Raw genomic sequence first — 13825 nt, 5'->3', positions numbered from 1 at the left:
TTTGACACACGCTGTAGATGGCTTCCAGCAGCAGGCTGTAGGAGAAGGTCCCACGCAGGGGCGTTTTGGGGTGCGCGCTCCTAACCCCAAGGAGCGCCGGCCACCCAGCTTGTCCTTAAATAAGCCGCCTCTGTGCCGAGGAAGAGGATTTTTGGGCTAACGAGTTAGCTTTCCGGCCAGTGGAAAGCATTCGCAGTCTGGACCTGTAGTTCTGGGGTTTTTTTTTCTTCCTTTAGTCGAGGACTAAGCTGTGACACCCCCCCCCCTCCAACCCAGATAACCGGCGGCATCTCTGGCTCTCCCTTGGCAGCCTCGGTCTGCGACAGGGACTTCCCTCCCCAGTTTGGCAATGCTTTGACAGAAGAGGTGAGCAAAAAATAAAGCTCTACAGCCCGCCCTCCCCCCGAGACCCCCCCATCCCCGGTGGTTTTGGGGGCGCGGGGTGAAATCAGCTGCTGGCACACATGGGCAGGGGCTGATTTCTCTCGGGGGGGGTGGTACGCGCCGCGGCTCCGGGATGACCGATGCCCAAAGCTCCCGGCAGTGCTCCCGGCTGGAGCTGGGAGCTCCCCGCCCTTCTCCCGTGGGCTTCTTTTTTTTTTTGTTTTTGGTGGGAATCGCAGGTTTATGAAACGTTTTATGTGCATTGTCTTTAAAATCCAGACTCCAGTTCAGGTCCCCCCCGTCCCCCCCTTAGGGGTCTGTATATGTTGTCAGTTTGACAAATACTGCATGTTGCAGCATCTCTTTACTTTATTAAAGCACGTACCGCTGTGATACTGTCTCTTGCTGTTCCTAGTGTAATGGATTTAATACTTTTTTTTTTCTTTTCCTTTTTTTGATTTCTGTAAAACCTTCCAATTGTTCTGTCGTCTTCTTGTGATGGCATCGTTTGTTGCCTGTATTTTGCCCAGCGCCTTCTGAAGGGGAAGTTTGAGATTTCAGAAAACACAAAAATATATATCTAAAGAAAAAAATGTATTCCTTTTCTAAGAGAGACCAGGAAAAAAAAAAAAAAAAGCTCTGTTTTAATCCCGGGACAGGAGGAATGAAGGTCGCGTTGTCCAAGCTAGCGGGATGAGCATGCAGGGGGTCTGGAAAAGTGCTCCCCGCTGCCTGTCGCCGAGGCGGATGCCGTGCCAGAGCCGGAGCTGCCAGAGGGGCCCCTGGCACAGCGTAGGGGAGGCAGGGTCCGGCCCCGGCGTGGTGGGCTCGAGGCGACCGGGATGGACACGGTGACTGTCCCGGGAGAGCCGGTGTACGCAGAGCGCTTTGCAGCTGCCTTGACGACACGACTTTTGATCCCGTGCCATGAAATGTCCGTCCGGAGTCCAGTCCCTCCCTCGCTCTCGCTATTTTTATGGCTGGTTGTTTGCACCGCGGTTGAGACGTTGTCTAGAGGACTCGCGTTGGCTGGTCTGCCCGGGGTCGAGCGTAGCCTGGCTGTCTTTCGGAGCGGGCGCTGTACCCTGTGTCTATCCTATGGCGGTCGTCGTTCCACTACCTTTCTCTATAATGTGTTTTACATATGAAATAATCATATATACAGGCATCTCTAGGCAGATCTGGGCTCCATGCGCTGCCACAAGATTAACAGGTGGAAAGCATATAACGATTATTTTTTTAACGATTATTTTTGCGCAGCGATGCATTTGGTTTACAGGTTTCAGAAAGCTAAATTTTACAGGTTTCAGAGAGCTAAATGAGCCCTCTGGGCACAGCGTTGCCTTGCGACCGTGCACACAGGGCTGGGGCGGTTTGGAGGAGCTTCAGGAGAAGCAGCTCCTGCTGTAGGAGAAGTTGTCTGAGCACCAGCTGGCCAGCGAGAGCGTAGCTTGCGAACGGCAACGTGCTGTCACCTCAACACCAAAGCAGAATTTGCTAACGTGATGTTTTTCTGCCAGTGACAGTGAGTTAATGGTGCGATAAACCCATGGAAGTTTGTTGGGTTGGGGCATGGATGTCTAAGACCCCATCGTGTGCTCTTGAGCCGCGTTGGCACCCTGCGTACGCGTGACCCGCGCTCCCTAGAAACTTCCCTGTTTCTCTGTGCAAAAAGATGTCTCTGTAAATAAGGGTGATATTTGGGTAACAGTGTCTCTGTTGTTAAAATCTCAAACCCCATCAACTTTCAAGGAGAAACACATTTTTATGGCACAGACCCCTTTGCCGTTAGTATTTAATCTCCTCCAAATTGAATGATTAATGTAATGAAGGCGCTGAAACTGTTTCCAGAATTTAGACTACAGATGTTTCGTATTTATTATGTTTCCAAGGGCTGAGATAAATACAGGAATAAGTGATACCATGTCTTTGCTTGACATTCAGGAGGCTTTGGCGTATCTGATGAGATACAGTTTCGGGGTTTATCTAAGTGCAGAGTTTGTACGAAAAAGAAAAGAGATACCAGCTGCTTTTTTAGCTCCCTCCCTCTCTTTTTTTTCCTCCTGTAAAGGTTGAAAAACATTTCTGGCGGATGCATGGGCAAATCGTAGTATTGACTAGGAGAGTGATACTGCCCGAGGGCTCTTTGCTGGACACACCAGAGAGCCGCTGCTCCTCGAGCCCAGATGCTTGGCTGCCAGTTTCAAACTAGCTGCAGGGATCCAGGCGTGGGGTCCCCTCCCTGCTGTGGGGCAGGAAGCGCGGGGACCCCCCCCAGGTTTCGTGCCCCTTGGCGGGATGTACAGTTTGCAGCGGTGTTGTGCTGGTACAGCTGGTGGCCGGGATGGCTGCGGCGCTCTTGGCTCCCTTGTTAAGTCTCAACCAGCTTTAACGTCAGCCTGAAATGTGTCGGGCTCCGACAGCAGCAGCAACAAGCCCTCCCCGGGGCGGACACTGGGCACGTGCTCCTGACTTCAGAGGAGCCACACCAGTTTGCACCCGGTGAAGATCTGGCCTAGGAACCGCTCACTTAGTTTTGCCGGCAGCTCACGCGTAGCCCTTCAACCGCTCTCTTAAGTATTAATGAAGCAATTTCCATAGAAACTGGCTCCCTGGTCAGGATGCGGAGGTGGATTTTGAGGGGCACGCTGATGATGCGCCGGCCTCGCTACCACCCGCTGCCGGCGGTGTAGCCCTTAGCCCGCCGTTCGGGGTAGCGTGGTGCTTGGTGATCGGCCTCAAGCCGCTCCTGTTCTCCGTGTGAGTGGAGCCGGGTCCGATTGCTGTCCCGGTGCCCCATCCCACGCTGCCGGAGTTGATGGCGAGTCGCCCGCAGGCTTCGCTGGGCACAGGCTGGGGCTTTGCAGCTTGAGTTTTGCCGCGGCGGTGTGCGCTTGCATGCCGTGCGATATCCAACGTGTAATGACTTGGGGAAAGTCCTCCGTGAACCACCCGCCCTGTGGCACGTTAACAGTACCGATGGCTTTAAGAGGGTCTTCGGCATCCGGCTGCACTGCGGGTACTGGGGCAAGCCTCCGAGTTTTTGGGAAAGAATAGGAGGGAATTTTCAGACAGGCTGGCTCGGTCCTTGCCCGGACAGAGCTCCTGGCACAGCCCGGGTTTCTCAGTAGAGCCCAGAGGTATTTTGTCCTAAATGATCCCGGTGGTTCCTGCGTGGTGCCGAGTGATGCCGGACGTGAGAGTGTGGCCTGAGAGGAGGAAGGGCTCCGTCCTGCCGTGTCCCTTTGCGACAGTTGGGTGTCCTAGTTGTTAAAGAAAAAAAAGAGACCAAAAAAAAGTAAAATAAGAGAATAAGTCGCACCGTGGGCCATGTCACACCTGTTCTCTCCTCTGTCCCCATGCTCTCTGTAGGTTCGGCGTACCCCCCCAGCTGGCGCAGCGCCCAGGGAGCCCCGGACGTCTGGCAGTTTTCGGATGGAAGTTCAAGAGCACTTAAATTCTGAAAGGAGGTGAAGCTGGGGCGAGCGGCCGGCGGCGTCTCGGCGTCCGGAGGTGGCCTCTGTCCTGCTGGCTCACCGCGTCCCTGGGAGAGCCTGAGAAGTCACCCGCCGAAGGCAGCGCTCCCCGGGCTCCTCCTGCCTGCAAGACTATCGTATTTATATTTTGTAATAGAGTACAACACTTCTTTGGGGTTGGGGTTTTTTTTTTTGTTTGTTTGATCATTTCTTTTTTTATTTTCTAAAAACAAAAAAAAAAAAGCAAACCCACCCACTAAGGTCAAGGGCTTATCGATGGCTTCGACCGGCTCCTTTCCCCACGAAAAAAAGACTGTCTTGCTCTCGTGGACAACCTGGCCTGTTGGTTATCTCCATGACGTGCCATTTCTTGGAAGGCGCATCTGATGTGATGAATTAAAAATAAAACAAAACACAGTGTAGGTCTGTGGGTGGGTGGGAAATTGCCATAATAAATGTTGGAGCTTTAGGTTTTGTTTGCTCTGTCTTTAATTTTTAATGCTAACAAGGGCCAGGCGGCTGGTATGACTTTGTATTACCATATTGGCTGCAGAAAACCAAGTGCTGAGTTTACAGAGTGAAAGCCGGGGCTGGTGTCTGTGCGAGGGGCTGCAGGGCCCCGCCGGGCGATGTTTCCTGCAGAGCTAGACCAGGCTTACGTCGGGCTTACGGCCGCGGCACCCCCAGTCGTGGCGAACCCCCGCTGGTGTTCGGTGATGCCGAAGCAGGGAGGGTCTCCCAGCTCTCCTCCATCGCCCACCTCCTCTTGAGGAATGCCGGCTGTCGTATTACAATTCTGCTGTTAAACTATGTACTTTTGGGGCCGGTGGGATCCGTAACGTCCATTAGTGTCCACCCGAGGAGAAGCGAGGCCAGGCGGCAGGTTTCAGGAGGAGCGGGGGTCTTGCTGTGGAGGTGCTGTCAGTACCAGGGGACGCAGAGCCCTGCCCTGAGCCAGGGTACAGGGGGGAGCAGCGATCAGGTTGGTGTCCCGGTGTCTCCCACCAAGCGCTCCAGCCCTTGCACAGCTTTCCCTCTTGCCAGTGACACTTGTCCCTCGCTCAGAGCTGCGCACCCACCCCGGGAGTTTGCTGGTTCGGGGCGCAAGCGCTTTGCTGAAGAGAAGATGGGTTAAGTGCGTGCTTGTGTGCTGTCTCCGATGGGATTTATAGGCTGTAGCTACTCATGCCTGTGCCGGCGAGCGGGAATGGACCTTATTTGGTGAAAGAAACCAGCTGGGTAGCGAGCGGAGTCGCTGGCCGGCCGTGTCAGGCTGCCAGGACACCCGCTGCTGATCACAGTGGGACTGAGTCGAGCCGCGGGGCAGGGGCCAGCTCATTTACTTGCTTCGTGCATTAGCTTCAATCTCACTTCTGGTTTTATTCATCTCCTTTCTTAAAACCTGAGCGAGACACCTGGCTGGGGTGACTCTCTCCCGGCAAAACAGCCACAGAGGAGGATCATGTTGCCTTTTTGATGGGTGGTAGTTGCTCTTTCATATTTTACAAACCCAGGCTGTAGTTCTTGTGGGGGCCAGGGCATAGCACAAGCACAGACACTTTTGTACCTTAAAGCTCAGTGAGGGGCCGGGGCGGGTGGCGGAAGCACCTCTGGATACAGCTGTAGGGTCACGTCAGGAGCCCGGGGGCGCTCAGTCTATAGGCATGGGTTGACCCAAAGGGAGCTATTGCTGCTTCTTTTAAGGCAATTTGGTCTTTTGAGTTCCAATTACCCGAAAGTCTGCACACACCCTAAGTTTTTTTTATCTTGAGGGGGTGTTTTTAAAGGTTCTTCCTCTCCCAGCCAGTGCTAACACCTTGGTGTCTGCTTATAAGGGTTTTTTGAGCCTTGGAAGGGTGAATCCTGTTGCATTAAGCATCCTGTTGGTTGCCAACCCACTATCAGTAAGGAGTTCGCAGATCCCGTTAGCTGCTGGCACCCCAGCTCCTGCCCTGGGGTATCTCTGCACCAGGCAGCTGCAGCAGATGAGGGCTGATGGAATTATTAATTGCAGAGGGGGTTGCTCTGCTCTCTCCTCCAAATTGCAAACCAGGAATCACCTGGTACATGTCTACAGCAGGCCTGGCTTATAATAAAGGGCAACGGGGAAGCTGCTTTTTAAGGGTTTTTCAGTGTGCTGGCCACTTCTGAGGGTGTCTTTATCCTTACTTTGTCTGAGTGCAGGCAAAGCTCAGTGCATAGATGGCTTTTGGGGCAGTTGCTTGTGCTTTTGATGCTCTACCTGGTGGAACAAGTGCGACGTGCTCTGCTTTCTCCAGCTGTGGCCCATCTCTCCTCCAGCAACCAGTGCAAGGCAGGTGTTTTTCCTAGGAAAAGCAGAAAACAACAAAGCTGTGACAGCTAAATGTGTTATGCCGAGCACAGAGGGGAAAAGTTATACCTGCCCTTCCCTGAAGTCATGAAGGTAAAGTGAAATAGTCCTTAAAATGTATATTTTTTAATACAGCTGTTAACACCCCCCCCAACTCTTAAGACTTTAAAACATCTGCAGAATTTGTGTTGCCTTAAAGATACAAATAAATGTCATGGCTGTGCTGGGGGCTCCTCTCTCTCGCTGCCAGGCCTGATCCTGCTCAAGGGCTCTGCTGTGGCTCTTGCAAAGTGTCAGGGCAGCCCCAGCGTGAGGTTTTGGTGGAGCTACAAGGGTTTCCAGCGCCTTGTGTGACCTGGGCTGCTGTGTGCTTTAATTAGGGGTATTGTTACGATCCTTTTTTGTCTGGCCAGGACTTGGCTGCTGCAAAGCCCTTTGCTGTATCTGGGTGTGTGGAGGATCGCCAGCCATCACGTTACAGCGGCTTAATGAGTTTCTGCCAATTAACAGGAGTCAAGGGTTTCCTGTGAGGGGAGAGCTGGAAATCTCAAAGCTGGACCTTGCTCTGTTTTCTGTGCAAGAGGGGCAGTATTCCTAGGGATTTTGTATTTTAGCCTATTCCCAATGTGTCAGTCTGCAAATCAGAGTTAAAAAATAAAGTACATTTGGTCTTTATAAAGAAACAAAGGTCCTAACGTTTTGGAGTTTTAAATAAACAAAAGAAAAACTCTCTCAGTCCACAGTGCTGAGATGAACAAGATACCTGGGAATTAGCTAGCTTAGCTTTGATTTTTTGCTTTTGGGATTTAAAAAACTGCTTTCAAACTTGAAGGCAATTTGACTGTGCTGTATTTTATTTCTAAGCACACTTTCATGACACTAAAATGCAGCGAAGGTCAAGTCTTCTGTGAATAACTTAAATTTTGCTTTTAAAATAATATATATTTTGGAGTTGTGATGCATTTGGGCCATAGGCCTTTACAAGACGATAAAGCTCTCTCCAGAAGTGATCTGAAAACAGATCTAAAAACCGGTGGATGAGATTTCAAGCAACGCTCCCCCCCGCCCCCCCCCATGTTTCATTTCAACCCCAGCTTCATATCGGGTCTCACTAAGTGACCTGGGTGACCAGCAGCAGCATCAGGTTCGGGAGCATCGTGGTGGTGGCGGGTGGCCAAGTGACTGCGGATTCTGGGCAAGTACCATCCTTCTTGGGCTGCTGGAGGTTATTTTACCAACTATGGTGTTTACCTTGTACTTTAGCATCTCGCTTCTTCTGTTGCTGTGTGTGTTTGAGCTGTCTGGATGCTGGTGCAACCCAGGGGTGAGCCTTTACCGGCAGATTTTTGGTGGTGAGGTGGAGGACCTGCTAAACAGGGCTCCCTGCTCTGGTGGGATATTTCATGTGATCCCACTAAATTATTATTGAGGAGTGAGCTGAACCCCCCTGCCTTGAATGAGAGTGGTGCCTCGCTGCTTCTTTATTCTCTGCTTCCCCCACCCAGTTTCCCCATTTCAGGCATGATTAGGCATCATCATTCACTTTACATTATATCTGCTTCAAGTTGATAAAACCTTGTTGCCCCTCCATCCTGACACACCCTGAACCTCCTCTCCCCCCAGAAATCACACTCTAAACATTCATCTTCTGCAGGAGTCCAAATAATCAATTATTCCCAAGGAAAGATAGAGCAGGAGGGAACACAACAAAAAAAACCGAAACCCAAAATATGGCCATTATTCCTTAATCTCACTGGGTAGAGTTACACATCTGGTAGAGGCTTGTTCGTTGTTGCTATTACTTTTATTGCGTCTTTAGCAGTGATGAAGTTCAGATGGCAGAACCAGTGGGCCCCAATTTAATTTCGACTGGCCTCCCGTAATGAGCACGATGTGATCCCCGGGAAATGCCGGCCCCGGTTCCAGCGGGCAAGCGCTGGCGTGCTGTGGTGATGGACGGACAGCTGGACAGGCAGAACCCCACAGCCAGGGTTGGGGCGGGGGGAAGGGGAGATCTGGCAATAGGGATGATAACGGGCGGGTGGAGGTGTCTGTGCTGCGTCGAATACTGCAGTGAGCTGGATGGATGGACAGAGAGCTTTTGATGTCAAAAGCCAGAAGCACGATCACGAGGTGGATTTCCACCTGGTTTTGGTGGCTGGGGTGCGCACGCCGTGATGCTTTTCCGAGGTTGCTCTTCCCCTGATGACTTCCATGACCCTCTGGGTTTCCAGTGGCAATGTATAGAAGCTCCCACCTCTCCCCCAATGTCTGCAAATGCATGTGTCTAAGGGCTATACAGGATTCATTTACGGGCCTCCCGTTGGTGGGATATGTGCATGCAAAATGAAGGTTGTATTTGGCTTCTCATATTCAGATCTATATTCCATATTGTGTTGACCAAGAAAAACAACTCAGCCCCCGTGCTGAAGAATGTGATGGACTGATGACTTTCAGAAACATACTGTAAATCAAGGAGGCTAATAAATACTTGCTATTAATAAAACAGGGCTACTGCCTTTCAAGTTATTTTCACATTTTACAACATTTTAATTTAAATGCCATGAAAAAGGCCATACCTTTGGACCTTCCCTCCTCACCCAGCATGGTTGTTGCTAAGCTTAAACCTCCTCAGATGCCCAGGCAAGATGAGATTTTCCTCAAGGAGGTCTAGATGGAGCAATAAGACCCCTGCCCAGCCCCAGGGAGCTGATGAGGGGCTGGCCCTGGTGACGGGGTCCCCTTGGCAAGAGGTGGCCTCTCGCTGGGTTGTCCCTATGGGCTGGCAGAAGATCCCCAGAGCTTGTCCAGACCAATCCATCAAAGAGCCTGCAGCCAAAAGCTGTACCACCTGCACCAGCTCACGCTAAACCTTTAATGCTTCCCAGTTGTGAGCAAAGCTGCTCCAGGTGGTAAGTGCACAGGCAGAGCATCCACAGGCTGCTTAACCCTTTCAGCCAGGTTTCTCAGGGTCTGCATCCTGTCCAAGCAAGAGGTTGGGTGAAGGTGGTGGTGGCCAAGGGCCTCCTGTGAAGCATGCCTGCAGGCAGCAGAAAATGGGGCTGTCAGATTGCTTCTTGAGCATCTGTAGCAGAGTTCTTAGTGCCTACGGGGGTGCCAGATCACTTTTTAAATAGCTGTAGCTGTGCCCTTGCAAACCTGGGACACTTTGGGCAGGGAGGGAGTAGAGGATGGAGCCCTAAATAAACCTTTTTTTTTTTTTTGTTCCCCGTTATGTGAGTGTCTGTCCTTTCCCTGACCTGCTCTTACAGCACTGCATTGGCGAGCAGAGCCTGGTGGCTGTGACACTTGGGTCCCCTTTCCTCACAAGCCAAGGTTGTCCTCTGGCAGCCCTCATCCTACAGCTCATCTCCAGAAAAGCCCCCGTTGGTGGGCAGTGTGAGCTTTGCCTGCCCCTCTCTCCCCAAACACCCCTGCACCCTTAATTCCAGTATGGATAAAAGTTATTTTCTTTATGTTCTTCTCCCAACAGACCTCTTCCCTGCCACCTCCCTTGCACACTCCCCTGGGGTTCGGCTCTTCCATTTGGAAGGTTCAGGGAGCAACATCTCTTTGGGAGCCGCTTTGTACCTGGCAGCTCCTGTTGGCTTTTTGGTGCCTAAAATCAACCTTTTAACTGTTTTCCTCTTTTTTTTTCTTTTTTTTTTCCCCTTCCCTCCCTCCCCTGGTGAAAAGATAGCACCTTCTGCAGCTGTAGTGATTAAAGGGGAGGGGGGGGAGGAAAAAAGCTTATTTAAAGTAGCACCTAGCAATATAAAATAAGGCGTGGAGGTGATGAATGATCCCGGGGTATATTAAAGCAGGGGCTGGCATTTTTGACATCGCTCCTACCTGCGGCGTGTTTGAGCACCTCGAAGACTGGCTGTTTTGAAATGCCAAGCATCCGCCCCTGGGCCCTAATTCGGGCAAGTTTAAAAACGTCCTCTGGGATTTAGTCAAGTTGTTGCTGTTTTCCTCTCCCGGGGACCCTGGTGCTGCCGTACAGATGCAGAGCTGGAAGGGGACAGGAGGACAAATCCTGCCCCAGCCCCGCTCTGCCTCCCAAGGGTGAGGGGGTCAGGATGGGCATCCCTGGAAAGTGTGGAGATGGGGAAAGCTTGGCTTTTAAATGCTTTTTAAAGGCTTTTGGAAGGGCATTCCCAGCATCGCTGTAAGAGGCAGTCAGGAGAAAGGAGGGGGGAAAGAAAAGAACTCATTGCATGTGACTAGCAGGGCAGGCACGGGGAAATTATGCATTTTTCTGGACTGGCGTATTCCCTTCTGTGTATTAAACATTATTTTAATATTCGAGTGACAATGTTTTATAATTAAGCTAAATGTAAGAGATGGAGCACGCTGGAGAGCTCGGCTTGGTGTGAGGAGGTGAGGAAGGTTTCCGCCTGCTGCCCAGGATTAACCCCAGGTTGCAGTGTCCTCCACAGCCATGCTGGCAAGTGTGGTGCCTGGCTCTCGAATGCCAATATGCCCTGCACTTCGGCAAGTAAAACCTTTAACTCGTAAAGGTTGTAATGTTAATACAGAAGAAAAGCCTTTTAAAAAATTACATTAGTTCACAGACATCTATTGAACTCATGAGGGGAAATCTAGCCCCTGAGAGACGGAAACTAAAGAGCTGAGCCATAAACCAGTACGATAACATCCTTATTATAAGATGCAAATTAAGGGGCCCAATTCACTTTAAAAAAGCATTATGAGTATTTAATTTTTCTAGTGGGAATATCTCTGAAGTTGGCCTGTGTGTGGTTTTTTGTGCTGTGTACTTAAAAAAAAAAAAAAAAAAAGAAAGTCAGGCCACTAAGAAGCTGCTGAAGGCAGAGTTGAGGGTGGTGAGCGGTGGTTTGGGTGTCAGAAGAAGCGGCTGGTGCTTGTCGTGGCCAGGAGACCGTGTGTTCACACTGGATTTATGTGGGGAGACTGTGGCTAAAGCCAGCAGCATCGTGGTGGGTTTCCGAGGGCGTATAACAGGGTCCGAACCTGCCCTGGGGTTTATTTTAAGCGTTTCATCTCTGGAGCAGCTGGCTGGGTCCCCACGTGCATCTGGCTGGCAGCTTGGTACTGACACTGGCGCTCTGCAGGTCAAGAAGTGTTTAGTTGGGATCCCATCTGAGTTTTGAGGATTTCTGTGGGCAACCTGCTCCCCGCCCTTGGTGTTGCATCTCCTTTTGGGGTGCCTGGGCTGCCATGATGCTGCCAAGAGCGTTAGTGGTTACAGGTTGCAGAAAACATAGACTGGCGAAGGGACCATCAGGCTTTCAGGTGCTTTGTTTGAGACACTTACTCACATCAGGAGCGAGCTGAGGCTTCACCGTATCTGCCGAGGTTGGGTTTTTTGGCCATTTCTTGTTTCCTGGAGTCTTTTAAAATTATTTCCCTCGCCCCTGCCCCTCCAAAGTTGGAAGACGGTGTAATCGCCACCTTTGCCTTCACCCTCGCTGTTTGTCAGATGCTGGAAGTTAAAGTCTTGAGCCAGGAGAAGGACTTGGCATGTGAGGTGGGGACAGTGGCGATAAAAGGGAGAGAGTCTCCGAGTGTTTGGTCTGCTCTCCATCCAGCTTTAGAGTTGAAAGGTCAAGACTTGTTCGAGAAAGCCAAGAAAATGCGGTACCACTAATTCGCATCCTTAAAGGCAAAAGGCCTGGTTCAAGCTGTGTACTGGAGCCATTGGGAGGCTGGAACTGTCTTTTCAAACGTAGAAAATAAAACAAAAAGCCTACCCTGGAAGTTTGCTTTTCAGCTGGACATTGTACAGCTCTCCTACATAATGTGCGGAGGTCAAGGGTTGAGTAAAATAGGGAGACCAGGTAAATATGTTCATTTGAAACCCAGGGATTAGACGGTTTTATTTATCTTGCAGAGTTGTAGAGCATCTCTCCAATTACGGAGATGAAAAACAGCACAGGACAGAGGCTGCCTGCTCCAGAGCCAGTCCCATAGCTCAACTTTGGGGTCAGGCTCCGTTCCCACACCACGGCCACTGCGTCAAGTTTGGGGCAGAGAATAACGAGATTTCCCAAGATTGGGTTAATGGGTTGAGGAAAACCCCGGTGTCCAGCTGGACCCCAACGGCTGAGCTTTGACCGGGTCTGAGCCGTTCATTGAAACCTGTTTCTCATCCCAAGGCTGCCTCCTTTTTTATCCCTTTTCTGGCATTCAAATACTTACTTGTTTCCAAACCACTGTTTACAAGGAATATTGCTCCTTTTTAAAGCTGCGTGGATGCACGTAGCCAGCAAAGACCATAAAATAGTGGTAGGTAATGCCTGCTGTCAGGTGCTGGGCTGGCTGAACCCTTAGAAATACAGACTCCTTGCTTTGAGGTTTGTTTTAAAAAAGAAAATAAATCCAGTCTATCCTTCTTTTATCTTGTTTAGGAATCATAAATTTAGCAGGTAACAGGGTTAGTGGACTGCCTAGGCAGCTGTGTGGGCCATAGGTTAGTTAGGCTGGAAGTATTTATGGGGCTGTCGCTCAGCTGATCCCTGGCGGGGGGCTGCGCCGAGGGGGGCTCATCACTTGTTGCACGTAGTATTAAACACCTATTAAACAAAAACCAACCAAACCAACCTTTTCTGATAGAGCAGTCCACGCCACAGTAATCCTCCTGCAAGTATCTATAAAAAGAGGCATTTTATGAGCGTTTTTCCCTTCACCCCATCCTGAATCCACATAGGAGCATCATATGTACACACATGGCCAAAAATCGCCCGGCTGTGGAGACAGATGGGGAATTTTGCTCATCGTTTACAAAATGAACTTTGTGGGAAGGTGGAGGCTAAATATCAGGATGATATAAAGCTCGTGGTCCAACCCCAGTGATAATCTCTTCGCCAGGCACGCTGGCATTTTCCACTCTGTTTCCCAGCTCCACGTGCACCCCCTAAATCTCCCCCCTCCCCTCAATTTAGGAATAGGAGCCTCGTAAATCCTTCTGACCCAGATGCTTTATCGGGTCCCCCAGCTTCTCTCTGCGAAACCACGGCGCGGGTGGTGGGGGTGAACATCTGCACAGGGGATATCCTCCTGCTCCCGCTTCTCCGCGGCCGGCCGCTATCGCCTCCGGGAAGGCAGTTGTGGTTTTGTAGCTTTTTAGCTGCGAAATGAGGAAGGATGTTCTTCCTCGTGGTTTGCAATTTCGGCGTAGAAAGTAACAAATGTATTTCTGCATCCCACCCCAGATTCGCTCTCCTGCAGCTGGGCTGAGATAAGGGGTGATGCGTCGGAAAGCAAAACCCCGACGGTGAGACAGTTATGAAAGTGATTGTAAAAGCTCCCTGGGAGATTAAATGCGGGTCTGTGCCCGTGCGTGGCTCTAGCAGCGTTTGGAAACAGTGTTTAATATCACACAGCACCTTGCTTAAAAAAAATAAATCCCTCCGAAAATCAAAAAACACAGCCTCCCTTTGTGCCTGGGTTGCAACAGTTGGGAATGTGAAGCCCTAAATCCAGCTTCCATCTTTAACCCCAGGAAGTCTTCAGCTTTCGGGAGCAGGTGATGTATCTGTCTCTCACAGACCCTTTGCACACTGATGTTTGCACCACTGAAGCCAAGAAAGGCCCCAGGATTAGCACCAGCAAAGGGCTGCCCTCTCCCGGGAGCTGGGCTGGTCCATCG

General features: G+C 50.8%; 1 protein-coding gene across 3 annotated transcripts in view; it reads left to right on the top strand.

Moving 5' to 3' along the window:
* BCL11A (BCL11 transcription factor A) overlaps positions 1 to 4320 on the top strand; it is a 113222-nt gene extending 108902 nt beyond the window's left edge. For all 3 annotated transcript variants that reach the window (XM_074817131.1, XM_074817128.1, XM_074817132.1), the window contains exon 4: positions 3757 to 4320. In XM_074817131.1, coding sequence (XP_074673232.1) covers positions 3757 to 3858 — 102 coding nt within the window. In that variant the 3' untranslated portion in view covers positions 3859 to 4320. The remainder of the gene's footprint in view (positions 1 to 3756) is intronic.
* Positions 4321 to 13825: the final 9505 nt, after the last annotated feature.

Source organism: Strix aluco, chromosome 3 (assembly GCF_031877795.1).
Source record: "Strix aluco isolate bStrAlu1 chromosome 3, bStrAlu1.hap1, whole genome shotgun sequence".
NCBI classification, from domain to species: Eukaryota; Metazoa; Chordata; class Aves; order Strigiformes; family Strigidae; genus Strix; species Strix aluco.
This window is presented reverse-complemented; position numbering and strand designations above follow the sequence as displayed.